Below are 23950 nucleotides of genomic sequence, written 5' to 3'. Positions count from 1 at the left end.
CTTCATTTGAGCCAGCTCCAATGTGAGGTTGTCCACCTTAATGGACAACCTGCCTCCGAAGTCCTCCTTTCTCTGCTTCTTCATTGGACGAGACTGGGTCTCCGTGGGTGTGCGTTTGTTTGTAGTTGGCCGTCCCTCAGTTACCCCAGTAGATGCGGCGCACCAATCTGGAAGGTCCTCGAATGCAGCCAGGCGATCGACCTTCACAGAGTGTGGCATCATCATGCAATTAGTGCTGGTGGGGGCATCCCGCAGATTTTCCACACCAATGCAGAAGGGGTACAAATCATGGCCCTCCTCCGGTTGGAGCGAGGCCAAGCAGAGTCTGCACCAACATGGTGCCGAAAAGAATACCCAGATGTCAACTCCCCCAAAAAAAGACTAGGGTCCAGACAATATGGCGAGCTAGAGTAAGGTCGAGCAGAAAACGCCATTAGTGTCTCTAGAATGCCTTAGCACGGGGCCACAACCCAGGTCGAGCAGAAAACGCCATTTGCGAGCTGTGTCAGGCTAACAGATAACAGCCGATATTCTTCAAATAAACAGTCAATGAATCAAGGGGGCTAGCGTTGAATCTGTACAAAAAAATAATAATAATGTGGCAAAAACTGATAACAAGCTGAAGCAGCTGTAATCAACGCCAACGCAGTGTTACGGCAATGCCTGTAGTTTATGTATATATATATATATATATATATATATACATATTGTTTTTATTATTATTATTATTATTATTATTATTATTAATAAACAAACAAGCCGTATAGGCAACGACAAAGTAAGTAGCACACACAACAAAGGTGGGCTATATTTATAATATTTAAAACTACCGATAGCAAAAATAACGGCAAAAAACCACAATAAATAACTCACCAGTTGATGAACAATACACACAACGGTGATGAAGAAAAGCTGAGAACGCTGCTTGTGCAGCCCTTGGAGGGCAAGAAAGCTCGCAGCTCCGACCTTACCATTCTCAGGGCCACCAGAAACAAACAGGACAGCAAAGTTGGTGGAGTTTGCTCAAAACGCTCACAACCACACACATCCTACCTGCGCGCGAGAAGGTGAAAAGGGACTGAACTTCCGGTGTTACATGTGACTTTGTTGTCATTAATTCTTGATCTGCGTATGTGCAAGGATGATCATCCAGTGCTTTATGCACCACCTCTGGCGGTCAGAAGGGATGAAATAGAACTGTAACTTACCTGGAGGTTGTGGAGCATCGCTGATAGTTGATATCTCCTTGAGCTTCTTCCCACAGCCACTGCAAAAGTTCGGCAAATGCTCAAGCAACTCTTTCCCACAGTTTTGCCAATACATGCTACCTGCCTCCGCTCCAAACCATGAGTGAGCGAAAGAACGAATGATCCACCACTGGATCAGCGTCTCATGCTGCCCACTACCTACCTCTTTCGGTTGAGTTCATGTATTTTTATTTTTCGATTTGTAGTTTTGTTTTTCGATTTGTAGTTGTGTTTTTTAAATTGTAGTTGTGTTTTGTTGTCGTGTTTTTTAATTTGTAGTTGTGTTTTTCAATTTGTAGTTATGTTTTGTGTTTTGTTGTAGTGCTTGAACATGTTTTGACCGTGGCTCAGGTGGTAGTGGGTCGTCTTCTGATCGAGAGGTTGGGGGTTCGATCCCAGTACTTGACTATGTGTCGAAGTGTCCTTGGGCAAGACATTGAACCCTAAGTTGCTCCCAGTGGTCGACTAGCGCCTTGCATGGCAGTCCTGTCCCACTGGTGTGTGAATGTGAGAGTGAATGGGTGAATGAGCTGATATGTAAAGTGCTTTGAGACTGCTTCAGTGTGGTGATAAAGCGCTATATAAAATCAAGGCCATTTACCAAGTCCATTTTGCAAAACTTGGCTCGCTGTGTCAAAACTCTAAACACAAGCAAATAAGACACAACATCCACCATCCACATTTATGTCAAATATAAACTCTGCTATCAAAACCTAGCAATCCTTTGTCAAAATGTCACTGTGGTGACAAAATAATACACACTTCTATCATATGACTACGTTTTCAAATGGGCAGCAACACATCAGTCAAAAAATGAAATAATCAATTCAAAATAATTACAGTAATGTATTTCACAGTACAGTAAATTCAATTAATAAAAAAATAAAACAAACAATATACTACTATGAACACAGAAAAACAAATTTGTGCACAAGCGGGCTTATGGATCCATCCGTCTGTTGGGGTCTGACCACAAGATCTCATCCACATCACAAGCAATGTATTTTCTCGCTAAGCATTGGTAAAATATCCACTTCCTGCAGAAGAGGCATACGGGCATGTGGTTGGCGGTCATATACACCATCTTCAAGCAAAGTCTAATATAGAATTCAGAAAAGGCAAATAACGAGGGCCTGATGGAAACCGTCATTATCCCAGACAACAACAAACCTGGGCTGCTCTGGTCTATCCTGTACGACTGCATCATGAAGTGCGGTAACGTGATATGGTACAGTACTATAAATATTCTAGATACAGTCTGAGTAGAGTAAAGAGTTGAAGACATACCTGTTTTCCAGTCAGAATGTCCTCATTATGGATGAAACTGTGAACTCGCTTAGATTGGGGTGGGCTCTCTGCCCAGCTTTCCTCATAGTCAGACCATGGTTTATCACATGCTCCAGCAAAGTTGCTCTGATGTCATCTGAAATAATTGTGCTTGCATGGCTTCTTCGACCATGTCCCCCCTCTCTCGCTCTCTCTCTCTCTCTCTCTCTCTCTCGCTCTCTCTCTCTCGCTCTCTCTCTCTCGCTCTGTCTTCCTCTACCTCTACCTGCCTCCATGCTTGCAAAGTTCTCAAAATTTCAAAACTGAGGCCTTTTTGTAGCTGCTGATTGGTGTTCAAAATTGTCACTAAATATTTTCTGTTGTGTGTCTAGGTATTTTCAATTGCCAAATGTGTGTTTTATTTTGAATAGATGTGTTTTTCCAATGGTACCCTGAGATTTCCTTTTTGAACTAAGTGTCTTATGTATGAAATATTGTGTTGTGTGCATGAACAAGTGTGTAGCAGAAAGGAACAAGTGTGTTACAGAAATGCAACAAAAATGCAAAGCAGCACTTTTGTTTAAGCTATGGTTACACTTTTTTTTAAGGTATAGTAATAACAGCTTCACGTTATGTTACTTTGGTTTAAGATAAGGTGGTTGTGTATTTCAATTTGTAGTTGTATTTTGTGGTTGTGTTTTTCAATTTGGAGTTGTGTTTTGTGGTCGTGTTTTTTTAACTTGTGGTTGTGTTTTTCAATTTCTAGTTGTGTTTTTAATTTGTGGCTGTGTTTTTCAATTTGTAGTTGTGTTTTGTTGTAGTGTTTTTTTTTTTTTTAATTTGTGGTTGTGTTTTTTAATTTGTAGTTGTGTTTTGTTGCAGTGTTTTTTAAATTGTGGTTGTGTTTTTCAATTTGTAGTTGTGTTTTGTGGTTGTGTTTTTTAATTTGTAGTTGTGTTTTGTGGTTGTGTTTTTTAATTTGTGGTTGTGTTTTTCAATTTGTAGTTGTGTTTTGTTGAAGTGTTTTTTTTAATTTGTGGTTGTGTTTTTTAATTTGTAGTTGTGTTTTGTTGCAGTGTTTTTTTAAATTGTGGTTGTGTTTTTTCAATTTGTAGTTGTGTTTTTTGTTTTTTTGTAGTGTTTTTTAAAAGTTATAGTTGTGTTTTGTGATTTGTTTATGTGGTTTGCGCTTCAGGGCCACCGTAGTAAACTGATGGCCTCTGATTGGATAGATGTGCTAAATAGCTGATTGTCTACACCCGTGCGCGATATGCCGCTCAGTGTGCTCTGGTGTTTGTGGTCGTGAGGCTGTGCTCGCTGCAGACTGGGTGAATATGCCTCCGTTGGATAAAGTTCAGCTTCACAGCAAAGCCTTTAAACAGCGGAAAAGCTTCGGTAAGGCTGATGTTGCGTTGAAATTCGTCACTGTTACATTGAATGACCAGGGTATGTATAGCAAGCCGTTTTAACATTTAATAAGTAGCAATACTTGCAATTATAAATATTTATAATTCAATTTTGACATGTTGTAGTTCCATAATGTAAATTTGACTAGCAATTCTACTTAATAGCTACTATTCTATTCTCATTAGTTACACTTTTAATTGTAGATGTCAACAACTCAGTTTTAACTAGTGGAAACTGTCATTTAAAACGTCATTACAACTAGTCAAAATGTCCCATTGACTTCCATTCAAATTTAATTACAGATAATTCAATTTGACATGTCATACACCAACTTTTCCTGTGGTGGCACTGGTGAGACTAACTTTCTCAGTTGTTGTACCAGGAAAGAATTTGGTCGCACCCTTTTTTAAAAAAAAAATTTTAAGCCTTGCATGCTGAGTAGTTGACTTTACTGACTGTACTTGAATTAAGTTGACAGTAGCATAACCAATTTAGTATCTGCATTGCTTCACCCCATGGAATTAAATTCAGAGGGTCCAGCTCTTATAGTGGGATCTCCTAACCCTCTTTCCCTGGTCAGGGGTCTGCAAACTTTACTCTCAAAGGAACCATCCTCCTGGAGCCAAAAAATACCTTCTCAATTAAGACAATAGTGTATTAAATTATAGACAGTTAAAATGATATAGATTAATATTTGATTTAATTTGACTTGATTTTTTTTATTGATCATGTAAATAGAAAGTTTAAAATAAGAAGAAACAAAACAGTATCTTGCATCTTCAAATTCTTATGCATCTCAGTTTACATGAACACAATGCCATATGAAAAATGTTTTGTTTATTTGGAAGGCTACAAAAAGTAACTTGAATTTGATAACTCATGATCAACACATGCTAATTGCTCATTTCTTGCCACACATAAAGCATGCATATTTAACCGGCACATTGACGGTTAAATGAATCTGTTCCCACACAATTAAAATCTCTTTTTTCTTCCAGAATAGTGTTTTTGTTTTAGTTATCTTACCAGGGATTTAAAACTTAAGGTTAACCACAGGTGCAGGAAAGTTGATGGTCTGTAGATGTTGCAGGAGGTGAAGTAGGAATGTGACCAAGTTATTGCACAACGTGATTTATTTTAGGTTAACAAATTGTTATATCTTGATTTTATTTGTCATTAATAGCTTCTGTAAAAAAAAAAAAAAACTTTATTTCAATAGTTTTTTCAAAGCAATAAGGAGCCATTGCATGAGTCAAAGAGCCACATTAGGCCGCAGGTTGCAGACCGCTGCCCTGGAGAACCACAGCTGAACATGTGGCCTGGCATCATGGTCCATCAGTTCAGGCCCCTTCATGCTGATTCTGATGAGGTCCTCCGCTTTGATGTGGAATTGTGTTAGTTCTCCGCTCTGTGCCCCACACGCACTCCATCACTATGCCCAGTGAGCTCAGTGCGCTCTCCCACTCGCACAGATGCGACCAGATGAAATTTTTACTCGGATATGCGACCAATTTACTCGCAGTCTCAAGCCCAGTCATATTTCCAAGTCCACTTATCCATAATGTAATTTTAACTAGTATTGCATTTGTAGTTTTTCTTATCTGCAAATCTATTCTCACTCGTCACAATGTTAATTAAGCAATATCACACGAGAGGGAGTGCTGTTGTCATGAAATATCAGCACTGGTGCGATTCGGTCATAGGCACAAGGCCAAATGCCGTAGATAATCAACACCAGTGCTGTTATTTCAGCACAACCACGAGAGTGATTATTGCTTTTATACTGAAGTTCTACAACCACATTAGTTAACAGCAGGGGTAGACTGGGACAAAAATTCAACCCTGGCATTTTCTGTCCATACTAGCTAACTACATTATCAGAGGACACAATGTAGATGCCGTTAAGTCAGTAATGTAGGGCCCTATAAAATCCGCTTTAACGGAATCGCGGACGGAATCGACCAATAAAAACGCTTAAATGCAAAAATGCACGAAATCGGCATGAAACGTCGTCACCGTTTTTATGGGGAAATGTTTCCGGGGACCGCTTATTAGGCGCACCGCCCTCTCTCCTCCTGTCCTGGCTCATAAACTCATCTTAAACCACCACAAACACCATCTAAAACAACGCAAATTATCAATGACTCCTAACTCCAGAACCTCTAGGGCCAGTTTAACTTTGCTGTGCCTGTAAAGCTCCGTCCGTGTTTCGTGCAGTGCAGCAGCGCTCCGCGAGAACGTGATCAGCTTTAATCCTCTTCACCTGCTCAGTGTTAGAACTGTTATGCCTGGGTAACTAAGAATAACTCAGTCTGTGCTGTAATTTAGTTCTTTTATTCCAGTTTTTTGTCCGTGTCTCGTAGTTACACATTCACAGTCAGAAAGCTACCACAAGTGCAACCGTTTCAGTGGGAACTTCTGGTTTACAAAATAAGTCCGTTGGAGCAATGTTATTAGAATGTTACATTCTAACATCTCGTCAGAGCTACAGTAAAATGCATGTTGAAATAATTAATTAATAAAAAATTAACTAATGAAAACAGTCAAAGTTTATACTTAATTGATTGATTTTTTTTTTTTTTTTTTAATTAAGCAATGAAAATTTTTATTTTTCTATTTAGAGCAGGGGTGCCCAATCCTGGTCTTCAAGAGCCCCTATCCAACATGTTTTAGATGTTTCCCTCTTCCAACACACCTGATTTATATGATTAACTCACCATCAAGCTCTGCAGAAGCCTGATAACGTTCCTGGTCATTTCAATTCGGTTTTCAACCTAATGAGGATTGCTGAACGAATTTCTACATTGCATTTTTTCCTGTTGAAAAAAATTAATCTTAGTACATTCCAAAAATGCAGTATATTTTGGCTTCTCAAATTCAGATTTCACTACACGAGACGCACTTCCGGTCTGAGATTTGAGCAATCAATCACTGATTCATGGAACTCCTGTTTACGTCTACAAAAACTCCTTTACGGCCCATTTGGGGTGTGACCATAAATATCTATAATAAAAAATATTTATTATACATCTATAGCTCTAAAAACAGACTAGTAAATTTGCATTGAAGTTATGTTTAGACACAATCTTTTTTTTCTTTTTTTTTTTTTTTTTTTAATTTGAAGTGTGTTAATGTTCACCTGTGTATGTACCTATGAGGATATGTTAACTCATTCAGTGCCAGCCATTTTCGGATTTTCTACCCCCCTTGGTGCCAGCTGTTTTTGAGCATTTTGACTGAATTACTACTATGACTATCTGAAATCTGACACCAGATTCTGAAAGGTTGAAGCCTCTATTTTCTGAAAATTTTTTTTTTTCGGAAAATAGCTGTTGAATAGAGCAAGTTTTACACAAATCTTCAGTTTCAGAGCAAAAAGCTGAGAAAACAGCCTTTTTAAAAAAAAAAAAAAAAAAAAAAAAACCCTGTCAGTGATTTTAAAGCTTTTTTTTTTTTTTTTTTTTTTGCTTTAGTGACAACTCTAGCATCTGAACATTGTTTCCTTATATAAAAAACACTGAGACTGGGCTTTTGATGGCAAAATTATTAATTTGCTGTGGGTCAGAGTTGAATTGATTTCTTACTGTGTTATGGCATTCCTCCAACTTTCTCTCCCGTCAGTCTGCACTGACGCAACTTCCTCCTCCCCGTTTTTTTATTGTTTTATCTCACCATCGCCACACTATCCATGAGTTCCACACATGCTCTGGTCGAATGGGCGCTGCTGGGAACGTCAACTCTGTACGTAGCGCCATTTTCTGTCCCGTAAATGCCTTTCCTCTCTCCCTCTGAGCTCTGCTGAACAGGGATGATCTCTCATCCAAAGGTGCGCTGCTACCTCCTTCGTGTCACTTATTTTGCTCACAGGCAGGGGGTATTTTGTACCCCCCCCTCCCCCCCTCCTCCTGACATGCAGTGATGACTCGTTTGGCCCGGTTAGTTGTTTTTATCTCACGATCACAACATTATCAATAATCTACTCAGGTCCACACATGTTCTGTGTTAGTATGTGGAGCTGTGAGCTGCTGGATATGTCACAATATCACTCTGTAGCGCCATAATCTCCCTCGTTCCTGCTCTTTCCTGCTTTGCTGGGTAGCATCAGTGGCTAATTTCTCATCTAAAGGTGTACTGCTGCCATCTTCAGGGCACAGTTGGTCACTACAACTCCCCACAGCTTAGATATTGACGAGGGACCGCCGCCAGAGTGTTTTCTAGTAATCCCCGTGAAGAAACGCAAATGACGAGTTATCTCGTCAATAGTACTGAGCGTTTGGATTTGAAATGACGAGTAATTTCGTCAATGACACTGAGTGAGTTAATGTACATGCCTCTTTCTTTTCCTTATCCAAAGCTGACTAAGAAATAAAATGTCCTATCGCACCAGACTTGTCAGTTTTTGTTTACAGACTGACCATTTGATGCTATATTTAATACTGATCTCCTCTTGATGTGCCTATGCTCCAATTTATATTTTTATTTTCATATATATATATACCAAACTCATATGGAAGCCCTTGACGCACTTTGTTTTGCAATGTTTTGTTTTTCTCCTTTGTATCCCTTTGTTTTTCATTCTTTGCTTTTGAATTTATTATCCTCAGTTTATGTTTTTGAAAATGTTCAATAATATATATCGTAGCAGATGGTCACACCCTCACTGGCCCATAAAGGAGTTTTTGTAGACGTTAACAGGAGTTCCATGAATCAGTGATTGATTGCTCAACTTCGCGCACCGGAAGTTTCTCCGTGTAGTGAATTTGAGAAGAATTTGTTTTTTTTTTTTTTTTTTTTTTTTAGAATGTACTAAGATGAGTTTTTTTTTTTTCAACCGGAAAAAAAAATGCAATTTCAAGTTACTAATTCAGTTTCAAGAGTAAATTCTATTTTGATACTTTGAAATTCAATACCCACTATTCAAATTCAGTTTCTAGTGGCACAAATGTAAGTCCTACTGATTAGATGTTAAAACGGCTTGCCATAGTCAGACGTTTGCTCACGAAGTACAGTTATATTGGTTCTCTTTGAATCCCTGTGAAGAATTTGGGGGTGAAGTTTCAGGTTAATTTGATATTGTAAAGTGTTTTTTTACCTGGTGGATTAGTTAGAAAACATCATACATTAAATCCAGCGACACTTGCAGGTCAGACTACAACAGTGCCATAAATCTGTGATGGTAATGTCAAATCTATTTATTGATAGAGTCGTCAGAGGAAGGAGGGGGGCATTATACCGAATGACACATACTGACTTCATCTCAATAATAAATGCTTGTTTAAATAGTATTGACAATATTAGCAGATTGATCAATAATAACAGACATTGTGAAATTGGAAAAAATAATCTATGAAAATACAAACATTTAAGGGTTTAGCAGAGGATGATGAAGAGGATCTGAGGGTGTGGGCAGGAGGATGGAATGGGGTGAGATTATGATGGCACCCACATATTTGGCTTGACATGGCTGCAAGGGGTGCATGTGATCCAGAAAGGTTTCTAGGGGAGACCCTAAAAGGAAAGAGTTGCAGTAATCAAAACTGGGAAGTGAGCAGGCTGTGAGCTAAAATGGCAGTCGTGTGAGGAGTGCATCCTTTATAACCTCCTTTAGTAAAGGATGCCTCAGTGTTTCCTAGGCTAACTAGGAAACACTGAGACATCCTTTACTAAAGGAGACAAGATAATGCTGCCCTACAATTCCATGCAGCAACATTTAGAGACGCGCTAATTTATCAGTTCATGGAAACTCAAAGACTGAAAAAGGGTAAGTTACCAATGCAATATTACTCATTGAACAACTTTAAATCTAAAACCTATATCTTATGATATGCAAACCATATTATCAGAATATAACTGACATAAAGCGGAGCACTCTGTCGTTCAAAAAAAGTATCAGACATTTTTAGTCACATTGTTTTATTCAACATATTTCATTCACCTAGGATTGCTTTGTGTGGTTGTACATGTGTAGGCCTATATCTTCGTCTATATATTTTGTAAAATCCTACTTATTTTGGACTCATGTTGACTTCTGAGTGGAAGGGGAGTGTGAGCAACCATTCTCAATGCGATGTTTTTTCAGTTTGATTTTTTTCTCGTAGCCTCTTTTCCTTTGATTTAAATTCAAACCTTGTGATATTTTTGTTTATATCAGCACAGCAGTTAAAGGAATAGGTGAAAGTGCTATGAATGCGATTTTAGTAGTCAATTTTTGGAAATTTGTAGTTTTTTCATCACGGCAGACATTGCTAACCTTTGCCCCCGCTGGATTACGTCACCTAGTGGAAGTGTGGTCCGACTGTCAAAATGTGATGGCCTTTCCCTAACTCTAACAGCTTTCCTTAACATTGGGACGTCATTCACGTGGTTAAGGGAAAGTGAACAGGAAAGGAGATGGGAGGGACTATTCGGACACAGCCTCAAAATTTTGCTGACGACTCAGATAGATGGAGGAGTTAAAAAAAAAAAAAAAAAAAACCTATTTGAGAGCTCAACCATATCCGATGCCTTGTAATTCCAGTGACTGACTGAGGATTTTGATTATTTGAATTTACATTAATTTAGATGTGTTTTGTGCACAACATTTTTAAAGTCTGACCCCTGAGACTAACTCAATGAACTTCTGGGGTGTGCTTGAACCCAGGTTAGGAACCACTGCAGGTCTAATAACGTACTTTTTGTAAATTATTACACACATGCGTAGAGCATTGAAAGTACTGACTATTAATTGTGTGTGTCCCCCAGCAATCAGACAACAGGAAGTTGCTGGGATCAGATCCAAGTTTCCCAACAAAATCCCAGTAAGTCTTAAGTATTTTACCTTTGGGAGTTCTTTGTTTTTGCCTACTCTGACTGTAAATGAATTTGTGAACTAAGGGTTGATGCTTTCTGTATTATAAGTGACTTTATATTTAAGCTGCACATTAGATTTCTCATCAAACAATGTAAGAGGTTTACAGTCTGTATGAAGTACAGTTTTACAGTTGGTGTATTTTCACATAACCCTGAAGTTGATTTTTTTTTTTTTTTTTTTTTTTTTTGGTGGTTTTGGCGTTTTCTGTTTTTATGTCAACATGAACACCTGTATCAGCTGTCAGCACAATCTGTTGTTTAACTCTGTCTTTTTTAAAAGATAAAATGAAGATCTGAATGCATTAGGCTACATTAAATTAAAACATTTAATGTATTTTGATTTCCTCCTAGCTAGAATTTTGGTAAACTAAACTGTTTTGTTTTGTTTTTTCTAAATGTGTTTTTTGACATTCAGTGAGTGGCCTCTGTTTCATTGTTTTTTGCACTTAGCAGAATAAATATAGTTCATCATGCTGATGTTTGGAGGCCAGGCTCTGTCGACTGAGTTTTAGATTTAAAATAATAGTGTAAATTGTGGGGGGTGTTGACTGAAAGCTGCCCCAACTCCTCCTTGTTCCTGAACACTAAAAGATGCTTTATCTTGATTTTTATTTTTTTTTAAAAAGGGGGAAAAAACATGACCATAGATGAGTAGTCATAATGCTGAATGATCCTGCATTAGCACACAGCTTGATTTTTAACCTTTTCACATTGCTTCATCTCAGTTTTGTAGTTCTACTAAATATGCTTGTATTAAAATGAATTAATTGAAGCATCTTATGTCATTATTAGTGGCAATTTTGGTATGGAAACCATCTGTAACCTAAAATGCTAATATGAGAATCGTGTTATACGCCTGTTTTCTATCACAGGCTATTGTTCAGTCATTGTCCTTTAAAAGTCTTGGCTTCATTAGTTGGTAGAGATGGACAAATATTTTAAAACAAACTAAAAGTAAATATTCACCTCAATATTCAAGGTTTTCCTTCTGAAGGCAGCAGCAGCGTTTCCCCTTTTTTCTTAGGTTTAAATTCAAAGCTGCTATTCAGTAAAACATGATGGGTTTTTTAATGGCAGGAATGAGTCTACAGTACCTTACGCTTTGTGAACGCTTCCATTCGGTGACAGTGACTGGCTGAGCTGGAATACACTGTAGTCAGAGGGCTTAATGCAGGAGTTACTGTTAACCATTATGGACCACTTTCAGAGTCTGGAAAAAACCTCCAGGGTTTATCTGGTTAATCACAATGCCCTGGGGTGTATTTCACCAAACCTAGATCAGAGTTTATCTGATACTGTTTCATCAAAGGCAAACAATAGCAGTTACCGTGCCTGTTCCTGATCAGGCTAACAGGGACGCTTATCTTATCCTGCTGCTCATTCAGCAATGGTTTATTACCAGTCTTGCTGTTTTAATATTTGATTTATTTCTTTCATGTGGACGTCACAATTGCATAGGTTGCCCAGATGTATTGATTTAAGTGTTTGCACATGTGCTAATTTACAACACCTGTCCACAGGAGGCTTCTAAAGGGTTAAAAGCAACAGGAGTAATAAAGTGGAAATAATGCACTGATTATTATATTTGTTTAATGTTTTGTCCAAAGTTAATACAATCAGTTATAGAGCAGAGGCAACACTGGCAAGCAAGATTCCAGTTAAAACTATTAAAGGTCCGTGACTCTCAGATCCCCCCTCCCCGCTGCTCTCTTGCCCTGCCTCCCTCAGAGGAGCTAACGTTAGCCAGACAGCAACATCACAGTAATATAACATGCACTGTTAAAAGCATATTACTGCAGTGCTTCTCTCTCTGTGCACACACCTCAGCAACAGTGTCACTTACAGCAGCTACACGGAGGCTGCTGCACACACATCAACACATGCACACCACAGAGTTCTAGTGTAACAATCAAACATAATGTAAATCAAGCAGCATTAATTACCTTTCAAGCAGAAAAGTTGCTAATTCCATGTTTTACCCCTCCAGACCATACACTGTAAAAAAGACAGCCCCGTGAAAGGGGCGGAGTCTGTGAGCAACAGCTGTCAGACAGCCCATCAAACACAATCCTGGCTCTGATTGTTTTTTTTTTTTGCTCAGTCGTGGTGCATTCTGGCAATCTGCCAAAAGAGCAGCAGGGGGGACTCAATGAGCTTGTTTTTTCACACAAATTACTAGTTTGATGTAAAGCTGTTTTTATATAGTGACAGCTTCAGCAAATATGACAGTCACTTTTATAGAAGTTGCAGACTGTATCTTTAATGTGAACACTGTTGATTTTACACATTTTGAGTTCTTTGACAAAAGTATTGCCACTAGTCATCTAATTTTAGATGACTGGGTTTTGCTCCTTTTACAGAGGGTAGAATGACCAAATGAAGTTCTGCATCTTGGGACAAGGCAGTCTCCACTGGTGGAGGCTCATGTGATCATTCTGACACCAGTGGCCAGTTTAGAAAACAGTCGTGACACATGATTGTTCAGCCATTTAAAAAAAAAAAAAAAAAAAAAAATCATAAAATTGTCAAAGGTAAGAAGGTAGTTTTCTTAAAATGTGGCAGTGATGCAATCTCATTGGTTTCCAGTCCATGGTTTTAATTGCCTGCTTCTATGTTACAATTTTATGTTTAGTGTTGTCACGGCAAATTTGCGTTTGACCTCATTTGGAGACATGATTTATTGCTCTGGTTGAATGGAGTCCAGTTGAAGCGTGATGATTTTATAAGAAAAGGATTTATTATAAACTAAATGAAAAAGAGTACAAAAGAAGTATCCCATCCTGTTGGGAGGAAAGGCGGCCAGAAACTAAGCGGGATGGTCCAAAAGGTCTTGTCCCCGGCTCAGGGTATACAGGACTGCCCAACAGTTTCACAGTTTAAGCTTTTATACAGAGAGGGAAAAAAGTTGCACCCTGAGAGAAAGAAAAGGAGGGAGTCAGATGTTCCCAACAGTGGAAACGTTGGAGGATGATGAAGACGTGTATATTATGAGGAAGGTCTGCACCACTGGTATCTGTCCTTGATGGTGTGTGCGTGTATATCTGCATGTGAGTTTGAGTTTGGCCTTCAGACAGAGACTGTGTTGCACTGTGGATACATTACGATCTGTATTGTTAATCTAACATGACTCAGCTGTTTAAAAGTGCAAAGAGTAATGCAGTCATTGTGTATTAAAACATGACAAATTGTACACATGAACACACATTTGACAATATGATGATGAATATAATAATTGCCATAACAGTGTGTGAAATGCTTGTGATGCAATATGACAGATGAGAAAGTCATTGCATTCATGTACAATTTGGTTGCTCGGAACAGGTTCCTTCTGATAGAATGAAAGCAATTACGATTTGGTCTGACCTTGTTGCAGATGTACTAAACCAAGATGATGCCAAGGTACTTGACTCATTCATGTCAGCAATGATTTCATTCCTAATGCTGAACTCAAATACATGATGTGTGAGCTTGTTGTGCAAAGCGAAGCACATTGAATGTTTACTAAACGGTTTCTGAGTTAGGTGGGATTACTTAAGCCATTCAGAGATGTTCAATAAAGCCTGCGGGAAATTCTTACCTGCCAGACTGGATGTTTTAGTGGGCACATGATGATTGTGTCGTCAGTATACATCTGGACCGTAACTTGGACATATAGAGGTGTGTAATCAGTTCTCTCATTTTCCAAGAGAACCCCAGAGTAGTTAATTCCTTTAGCATAAAATTACTGTGGTGATTTAGAAGATGGGTAACCAGTGTTGTAGTACAGAATACCCAGGGTTCTAAAGTTGCCTCGATAAGAGAAAATCCAGCTTCGTAGTACAGGCCTCCAGTGGGCCATTGCATTTACACTAGGCCTAACATGTTATTTTCATATGTATATATAAAACATGACTTAAATCAGATCACAGCTAATATATTCAGCAGTTGAGTGTCTTTTTTGCCAAATATGACTGTTCCAACCAAAACTTTGCTCAGTGAAATGACCACGTTTAGCTCTCGACGGCCTAAAAACCTTCAGAAAAATTTGATTTAATTTTCTGTGAACATTTTCTGAACGTTGTCCTATTAATGATGGTCAGTTTATTAAACCTGAATACAGTTCCTTTCATTCTTGTCAGGTAATCATTGAACGCTATGACAGGGAGAAGTTCCTGCCTCCCCTCGACAAGACAAAGTTCCTGGTTCCTCATGAACTCACCATGACACAGTTTGTCACAATCATCAGGTAATGTCTGTTCTCAATTCCAGCTGGAGATCATGTTGGCTAAATACAAAGTTTGACTGTGTGTCAGGAACCGGATGTCTCTGCTGCCAACTCAAGCTTTTTACCTGCTGATTGATGGCAGTGGGTTGGCCAGCATGTCTCTGACCATGGCTCAAGTTTACAGAGAGCATCAGGACGACGACGGTTTCCTCTACATCACCTATGCCTCGCAGGAGATGTTCGGGCACAGCAAACCACTCTGAGCTCTCACGGTGCTGTAAATATGAAGCATGCTGTAAATATTATCTGATTTTACAGAGTTTATCTAATAAATGATCAGGTTGAACCTGTTTTAACATTTAATGTAATTCGACATTTGGAAATGTAGTCTCTTGAGGTCCTTTATAGTTTTTCAATTGTATTTCAGACTGCTAACCTTCAGAACGGGATGAATTAATCTGTAAAAGGCAGAAAATTATTCTTTACAACTTAAGACATTTCTTGCTAAGCTGATTTGTAATATTGATGAATTGAACTTGATTTTTTATTGCTTAACCTATACATGAATAAATTGTAATACGTTTGTTTGTTTTGCATCATTTTAATGAGCTGAACTCAAAGAAACTTTTTCTATGTAAATGGGGCCATTTCTCTTAAATATCGGTCATAAATGTTACTGCTCTTAAAAATGTCTGTTCTTTGTAGTAGGCTTATGTTTTTTAAATTGACATTAACCAGCAGCTTTTACAGCTGTAAAATCATATCGCTTTTGCCTGAATACGTCCCAAACTTTTATGTAATCTGTGATTTTCAATACCATGTGAAAGTTTGCTGTGTGCAGTGTTTGACCACAAAGCTTTCTGGTGAATCATGAACATGCTTTTTTGATAAAGGTTGTGTCCTCACTAATTACAGTATAGGCACCTGCTGAAACGAAAGACTAAAAACTTGCTTATGGGGCAAACATTTCCTTTGTCCATTCAGTTCTATTTGAAACTTTGGACCTAAAAAGTTTAAAACACAGAAAATAAAATTGTGCGATGTAGATCCCTTTAGAACTTATGCATGTACAGTACATTAACCTAGTTTGTATTGAAGAGATTTCCAAAAGTGGGGTACCTCACATAACAATTTATTATAGGGGGTATGTGAATAAAAATGATAAAACAGTGTAACATTTGAAACTAGAATATAAATCCAGCAACAGTCAGAAGCCTCCATGCTATTACACATGCAGATCCCCCTCATATAGCCTGACACTGAAACAATTTAATCACAAAAGTGCAAATATGAAATTCAAACACTTTAGTGAACCTCACAATTCTAATTAAAATTGTAGTGAGTTGTGTATCAGGGTGATTAATGCATTGTATAACTGCTGTGTTCAATCAACTTGTTAGATTATTTAAAAAAATGCCATTAGGCTAATAAATCAAATAAAGTAAACGAGTGATAATTCTGAATAAGATTAATTTTACCTATCCTTTGAAAACAGAGACAAATTTCACTGTAGGGCCAGAGGTGGGTAGAGTAGCCAAAAACGGTACTTGAGTAAAAGCACTGTTGCAAGTAAATGAATTTTACTCAACTAAAAGTCGTCATCCCAAATATTTGAGTAAGAGTGAAAAAGTACTGAGTAACAACTTATTCACAAAACATCAAAATCACATCTGTTCTTAGAACTTATACAAACGCTTTGTAAGGAAAATGTGACAAAAGCAATATCACCTCTACATAATTAACTTGCATCACCCTCCCCCCTTCTCTCTCCCTCCTGCACACCTCACCTCATCGCCCCTCTCTATACCACTCCATCCCCTCTTCAAACCTTCCCCTCCTCTTGATGCGGAACCTCATTTTCCTATTTACTTTGAACCAGTATTCATGTGGGGGCTTAAGTAGAGTTGTCAATTCTGGTCAAATGAGTGTTTGAAGGTTGGATGTAGAAAGAGGTGTACATACTCTAGTGTTAGAAAGGGGTATATTTGCAGGTGCAAAATGAAAGCGTGTACGATTTCCCTGGTTTAATTGTACGGGACATGTGCATGATAAATGTTTGTTTTTTACTCATTTTTATATTTGGATTTTTTTTTTTTTAGCCTGCACGATTTTCTCCTTTACAATACCTTTGTTATTTCTGAACGATTCTTCTTTTACCCTTTTGTTTTTACTCAGTTTCAGGAAAATTGAGTAAAATCAAGTTTACATTTTGACAATTTTTTTCCTGAGATAACTGTCCTATTATTTGCTATGAGGACATAGAGATTTACTTTTCAAACAAGAAGTCCTGGTTTTAATGTGCAAAAACAAAATAAGGATGGACCTTGACAGGGGAACCGCTCTTTGGGGGTCTTTCCTTTCGGGACAATTCCTGGGAAATGCTTCTCTCTCCCGGACACCATCCTTGACTCACTGAACATGCCATACTGTCTTGCCAGGAGATAGCGGTCCACCTGATTTGATACATGCTTGGTAACCGAATATTGTTCTGAAAAAAATTTTCAGTCTACGATATTAATATTGTACGTTCCCTTAGAGTGAGGGTTGTTAGAGGCTGCCCTTGTCAATGTATAGAATCGCTCCCGAATTCCAATTAGGTAGGAATCCGGTAGAAGCGGATTAGAGGGAGGTCCCGTTTAGATGCAGCAAACCCCTCAGGCTCCCAGATTGTTTTTTACTTTCTGATTGAATAGTGTGTTCCGGACGGCGTTGCGAAGACTCGGGAATAGACAATTAGTCTAAATACAGTCGAGTTTGTGTTCGCTATTGATACGAACGGTGTTCCGAAGCACTGGCCAGTGAAAAGCGATTGATCACGGCTAAAAGGTTGCCAAGCATGGGAGGCAATAAGAGCTCATTGACCACGAGAGAGGAGGTGGACTGGCTATCGCCGCTGGTGGGTCAGATGAGGCCTACACTCTACACCTTCCTTTCCTCCTGGGTTCAGGCATGGGATCTTCTCTCTGATTTATGCCAATTATGTAGTGGGGTGCTCAGATTTCACTGCTGCTTGTTAATGGAATAATGATTTTTGGCTGTGGGACTTCTAAATGGTTTAACAATTTTAAAGGTTATTTTTCTGGGTGTTTAAAAGCACCAAACGACGTATTTTTTTTTATTTATTTTTTTTAATATACCACTTTCACTGGAATTAGTTGCTTTGACCTTACTGCTCATGTTCAGTGTCCATGTTTTTGTTGCTGTATATGTATACTTCTATTCTTGTGCGCGCTTGTCTGTCTTCATCTTTGTTGTTGTTATTGTGGGTTTTTTTTCAATATACAGGACGCTGGCTGTATAATTGAAGGAGACAAATCAAATCCTACAAAAGAAAAGTCCAATTTTAAATGATTCATCTAAGTCTTAATGTTTTCCCCTCTTTCTGTTTCTGAGTGTTTCCTAACAGAAAATGCCACCGCCTTTTCGACTTCGATCCTGCCTCCTACAGCCGTCATGCCTGGTCACTGCTTCTTATGATGAAGGATGAGAATTAAAGGGAAGTATTGTCCATAACTATAACTGAGAAGCAAAGGCGAAATAGATTGAAATAGACACGTGACAATATGACATATTGTGGATGTTCTAACATAATATCTATTCCAGAGACTACAGAGACTTCCAATCCCACTGCGAAACTGGACAAATCTTCAAATTTCCAAAGGGAGCGTACAGTTGACCCTGGCTTTGACCTTTATGGCTGAGGAGGAGGAGGTCGAGGAGGCTGGAGGGCACAAAAGCAGGTGGGCACGAGAGAGGAAAACGGAGACACATCCAAAATGATCAGATAAGTGATTTCCCAATGATATTTATCATATGGTTTTAAGAATTCAAATTTATTCTTATGTAAAAAAAAAAAAAAAAAGGGAAACGAGAGGGCCAACGTCCCTCTGGTTTTTGATTTGTATTTTATCATAGGAAAATGATATACCTCAAAACCCCCCAACCCTTTTCTTCCCCCACCGGCACTTAGTGTGCAAGGCCACAAAACACTTTCACTGGGTTTAGACATTTTTAAAGGTAAAATTAAGGATTCTCAACATTGGGTTGGTGGCCCAATCTGGGTCGCCTGAGATTAAAGAGGGTCCTCCTGAAATTCTTAATAATTAATCGATATAAATGAGATAGTTTAAAGTTAAGTGACTTCTGAGCATTTAAGAAAGCTCTCCAAACCGTGCTATGGCTCATCACTCCTACAAATGGGATAAATGCAGAGAGCAAAAGACAATATGATTGTTCAACTGTCATGTCAGCTTAGGTTTCATTCACAAATCTTTTCCTGTTGATCATCATTGGTTTTCCCAGTTGTGCCATAGCTTTAATGCTTGTCATTGCAAGAGCAGACCAGAGAGAGGCATGTAAACAAAAGATGTGTAAATGGTAAATGGACTAGATTTTATATAGCGCTTTATCACCACACTGAAGCAGTCTCAAAGCGCTCTACATATCAGCTCATTCACCCAATCACTCTCACATTCACACACCAGTGGGACAGGACTGCCATGCAAGGCGCAAGTCGACCACTGGGAGCAACTTAGGGTTCAGTGTCTTGCCCAACCTCTCGATCAGAAGACGACCCTCTACCACCTGAGCCACGGTCGCCCAGATACACTGAACATTGCATTTAATTAGTTCTTCAGGGAAACTGAAGCCAACTCATGATGCCTAAATGATAATACAGTTGTTGGTTAGACTTAAAATTTGGCAAAACAGTTGTATTAATTAATTGAGCTGAATTAGTTAACTCAGACTTCCTACTTTTATTTGTGTAATGTTGAGCTAATATTAATTCTGTGAATAATGGTAATTTTGTTGGTTTAATGTGATTTTATTAAACTCAAACCTAAATGTTATGGTACTTAATGAAACACCACAGTGTTATTCAGTCATTTTACAGTAACAGTACTATAAACATGTAACAGATCGTGCATCAGTGTTTTCTTATTTGCAATATTGATGAGGATTTTTTTTAAAAACTTTCATTACTTACATCTAATTACTTTTGCAAATACTTTAGTAGCTTTGATATACTTTTACTTGTTTTGGAGTAGTTTTTTACAAGAAGTATCTGTGCTAAAGTAAACATGAGTACTTTGTGCAGCTTTTGACACTATAGATCACTATATTCTACTAGAGAGATTAGAGAAATTACTTGGAATCACAGGGACTGCCCTAAACTGGTTTAAGTCCTACCTATCTGATAGGTACCAGTTTGTACACGTGAATAATAAGTCTTCTGTGTACACTAAAGTAAGCTACGGGGTTCCTCAGGGCTCTGTGCTAGGTCCAATCCTCTTCTGTATCTATATGATCCCCCTTGGTAATGTTATGAGAAAATACTCTGTTAACTTCCACTGCTATGCTGATGATACCCAACTGTATGTATCAATGAAGTCAGGTGAGACAAATCAGCTATCTAAACTTGAGGCCTGTCTAAAGGACATTAGGGCCTGGATGGACCAAAATTTTCTTCTTCTCAACTCAGACAAGACTGAGGTCATTGTACTGGGCCCGCGACACCTTAGAGAAACCTATGCTAGCCTAACTGCCCTAGATGGCATTACTCTGGCACAAAGCACAACTGTTAGAAACCTTGGGGTTCTATTTGATCAGGACTTATCCTTCAACTCTCACATAAAACAAACTTCAAGAACTGCCTTCTTTCATCTCCGTAACATTGCTAAAATCAGATCTATCCTGTCTCAGGGCGACGCCGAAAAACTAGTCCATGCTTTTGTTACCTCTAGACTGGATTATTGTAATTCTCTTTTAGCAGGCTGCCCGAGCAAGTCGCTTAAGACACTTCAGCTGGTTCAAAATGCTGCAGCACGTGTACTGACTAAAACTAGGAGAAGAGATCACATTACTCCTGTATTAGCCTCTCTGCATTGGCTTCCCATAAAATATAGAATAGAATTCAAGATTCTTCTTCTCACTTATAAAGCCCTAAATGGACAGGCACCAGTCTATCTCAAGGAGCTTGTAGTGCCATACAATCCCCCCAGAACACTACGCTCTCAAAATGCTGGACTACTCGTTGTTCCATTCATCTCTAAAAGTAGTATAGGAGGAAGAGCTTTCAGTTATCAGGCCCCACTTCTCTGGAACCATCTACCAACCACGGTTCGGGGGGCAGACACCCTCTCTACCTTTAAGGTTAGGCTCAAAACATTCCTCTTTGATAAAGCTTTTAGTTAGGAACCAGCTCATAGCTCATAATTAAGATGCAATAGGCATAGACTGCCGGGGGGGGGGGTCTGGCATGCTCGGTTGGAGAGAGGTTGGAGAGGGCGTTAAGAGAGAGGTCATTTAGGTTAGAGAGGGACCGGAGAGGGTCCCATTCCTCTTTCAAACACTCCCTCTATGTCTGCTTACTCCCTTGTGTGTTTGCTCCTGTACTCCTTCTGGCTTTTGTCTTGCAGGTCCGTGGGATCCTCAGTGTGGAGTTACAGAGACTCAGCGGCTCTGTCTCCACCCTTTCCTCTGCACACACCCAACACAGCATAACGTGGATGGCTGTTCATCATAGGAATGGGATCCACACAAGGTTCCTGCTGCTTAACAGAAGGTTTTCCTTGCCGCCATGATGAATTCATGTTGGGTGTGGGATACATATGTATGTGTATATACGTATATATGCATATGTGTGTATCCATAAAATGAAGAGTCCGTCCTTAAGACTGCTCTACTGTAAAGTGCCTTGAGATACCATTGGTTATGATTTGGCGCTATACAAATAAAGATTGATTGATTGATTGATTGATTTGTCCAGCTATGTCATTTCGTCCCTCACATTATGCGTTCACAGGCAGCAGTTCATAAACACTGAGCTGAACGAGCTGCTTACGAACAAGCCTCAGTCGTTGCTAAGCAACAAAAAGCGCAGATTGAAAATGTAATGGGCTTTGTAAACTGATCTGTGCTTTCACTGTATTGTTTGTCGCTCTAACTGATCTGCTTTCACTTTAGCATCAATTAGTCATCACTGTAGTGGTGAAAGTTCATCTGAGAGCTCTGTGAACACAGCACACTCTGTTTAATGTCTGAGGTCACCTGAACTAACCAAGATGCCTGACTTAGAGCCTCTGAGTTTTTCCACCAGAGACGGACTGAGCGAGAAGGGTGAGTAAAACCCTTTGAAAGTAATACTGTAAATAAAGAACATTGTATAAATATTTTAAAGGTAAAAACCTTTGTCTGTGAAGCTAAAAAAAATTTAAGACATTCAACTCACTGAGATAATTTTATTTATTGATTGGACAAGTCTATTGTTCTCGCACTCCGAAGATAATTGAGTCTCACTATAAAGTTTTCTCAAATTCTAAAGATGAAATTAAAGTGTTTTAGTTTCACAGTGTGAAGAAACATTATTATTTTAATAATCTGTCAGTTGATAAGATAACAGTTTATTAAAATATACTGGGTTCATGGTACAATACAGCAGACATAGGCTTATTGGCGGTCCAGGGACAACATGCGTGGTTAGTCTTATTTTGTGTGGCTTCTGAAATAACTGCACAGATTCAAATAAAAAAAAAAAAGCTTTTTTGGGATGATAAACATGTGTTGCCAAAGCAAGTGTGACATAAAATGTACACACAAAAATACATTAAATATGATCTACAGAGGGTAGATGTGCATCATTTACACACAATTTTATGGTATCAAAGCTATATATAAAAAAAAAAAAACTACCATATTTAAAATGTTGGCAGTGGCTATTCGTACGGTTGCCGTATCAATATAAGGACATTCTATCCGTACCCATTGTCCCTATTTGGCCAGTTTAGGTCACTTGATAGGTCAGTCATTGGCCAGTTTAGGTCACGTGACTAAGACTCAACCTTACCCTAAACCTAACCCTAACCATAAAACTGTTGCAATATTGGGTTATAACCTAACCCTAAACCTAATCCTAAACCTAACTTTAAGACGCTACATACTTTTACTTTGGTAACCGTACCAATAGACACTTTCTAAAGTGTTTTCTTGGTTGTTTTTTTTAATAAATGTGCACATATTTTGTTTATTGGTAAGATATTAAACACATTTCATGCTACATACATATATATATGTATGAATAGTACAGGTAGGGCTACTCTTTAAACTGTGTTTCCAGATGAGTTTGATGTCAAGAATGTCTGCTCTGGTCGACGTCACCCTCGTGTTTGGCTCTGCAGTCCATCAGTGTGTCTGAGTACAGCAGTTTTTCACGTGCAGGAGCTGAAGTCAATCATGGAGAGCTGGAGTCAGAAGGTTGCAAACGACCCATGCAGTGTGGACTCATACGGTTTGTGTCCTAACAAATGGGCTTGTCATTTTTTTTCTTCTTTAATATTAGTTAGGAAATCCCCCACAACAGAGGGATGGAGGATGGCATCGAACCAAAGCTTTGAGGTAAATTTTATCTTTGTGTTTTACTCATTGAGAAGGATTAAGCTCCATTGACCATGATCTGTACAGGTTTTACTCACAGTCTGAGGAGTGTGAGGAGCTCTTCGTTAAAGGCTTTTCCATCACTGTGAGCGATAAATACGGTCAGTGTGTGTGTCTGTGTGTTGTTTGACTGTCAAAGAGTTTAATGTTTAATGTTAAGAAGCTGATCCAAAGAGCTGTATGTCAGGGTTATTATGGGCTGTAGTAGTAACACTCCATGTGTAAATAATAATAACTAGAATATTTGCATTTCCTGAAGAAAATGCAAGTGAGGATGCAGGTGTTGGCCCACGTCACACTGCATTAGCTTAGCAGTAGCATTAGCTAACATTAACATAAATTTGCATTTTTTAGTTAGATTACCCCGTTACTGAAAAACAAACGGCGTTACCTAACGCCGTTATTTTAAACGCCGTTATTTTAAACGCCGTTATTCCAAACACTGATTCTAAGGGTGTGACGATACACTCAGCTCACGAGACGAGACCTGGTATTGGGTTCACAAAAACGAGACGAGATTTTAAGAAAACTACATTCACAAAAT

The 23950-nt window shown here is 38.7% G+C and overlaps 1 protein-coding gene across 1 annotated transcript; it reads left to right on the top strand.

Annotated features, from left to right (window-relative positions):
- Positions 1-3785: 3785 nt before the first annotated feature.
- Positions 3786-15365, top strand: map1lc3c (microtubule-associated protein 1 light chain 3 gamma). The gene is made up of 4 exons (XM_028439689.1): positions 3786-3908; positions 10662-10717; positions 14888-14994; positions 15062-15365. The coding sequence occupies exons 1-4, from the start codon at positions 3848-3850 to the stop codon at positions 15234-15236; spliced, it is 399 nt and encodes a 132-aa protein (XP_028295490.1). The 5' UTR covers positions 3786-3847; the 3' UTR covers positions 15237-15365.
- The last annotated feature ends 8585 nt before the right edge of the window (positions 15366-23950 follow it).

Source organism: Gouania willdenowi, chromosome 24, assembly GCF_900634775.1.
Source record: "Gouania willdenowi chromosome 24, fGouWil2.1, whole genome shotgun sequence".
In the NCBI taxonomy this organism is placed as follows: Eukaryota; Metazoa; Chordata; class Actinopteri; order Blenniiformes; family Gobiesocidae; genus Gouania; species Gouania willdenowi.
The sequence above is the reverse complement of the archived record's forward strand: the minus strand, read 5'-3'. Positions and strand labels throughout refer to the sequence as shown.

What these genes read in the sequence shown, in the direction of transcription:
- map1lc3c (XM_028439689.1), top strand. Translation starts at nt 3,848, where the DNA reads ATGCCTCCGTTGGATAAAGTTCAGCTTCACAGCAAAGCCTTTAAACAG. An exon ending in TAAACAGCGGAAAAGCTTCG is followed by an intron (nt 3,909 to 10,661) that starts GTAAGGCTGATG and finishes TGTGTCCCCCAG; the next exon opens with CAATCAGACAACAGGAAGTT. An exon ending in CAGTTTGTCACAATCATCAG is followed by an intron (nt 14,995 to 15,061) that starts GTAATGTCTGTT and finishes ACTGTGTGTCAG; the next exon opens with GAACCGGATGTCTCTGCTGC.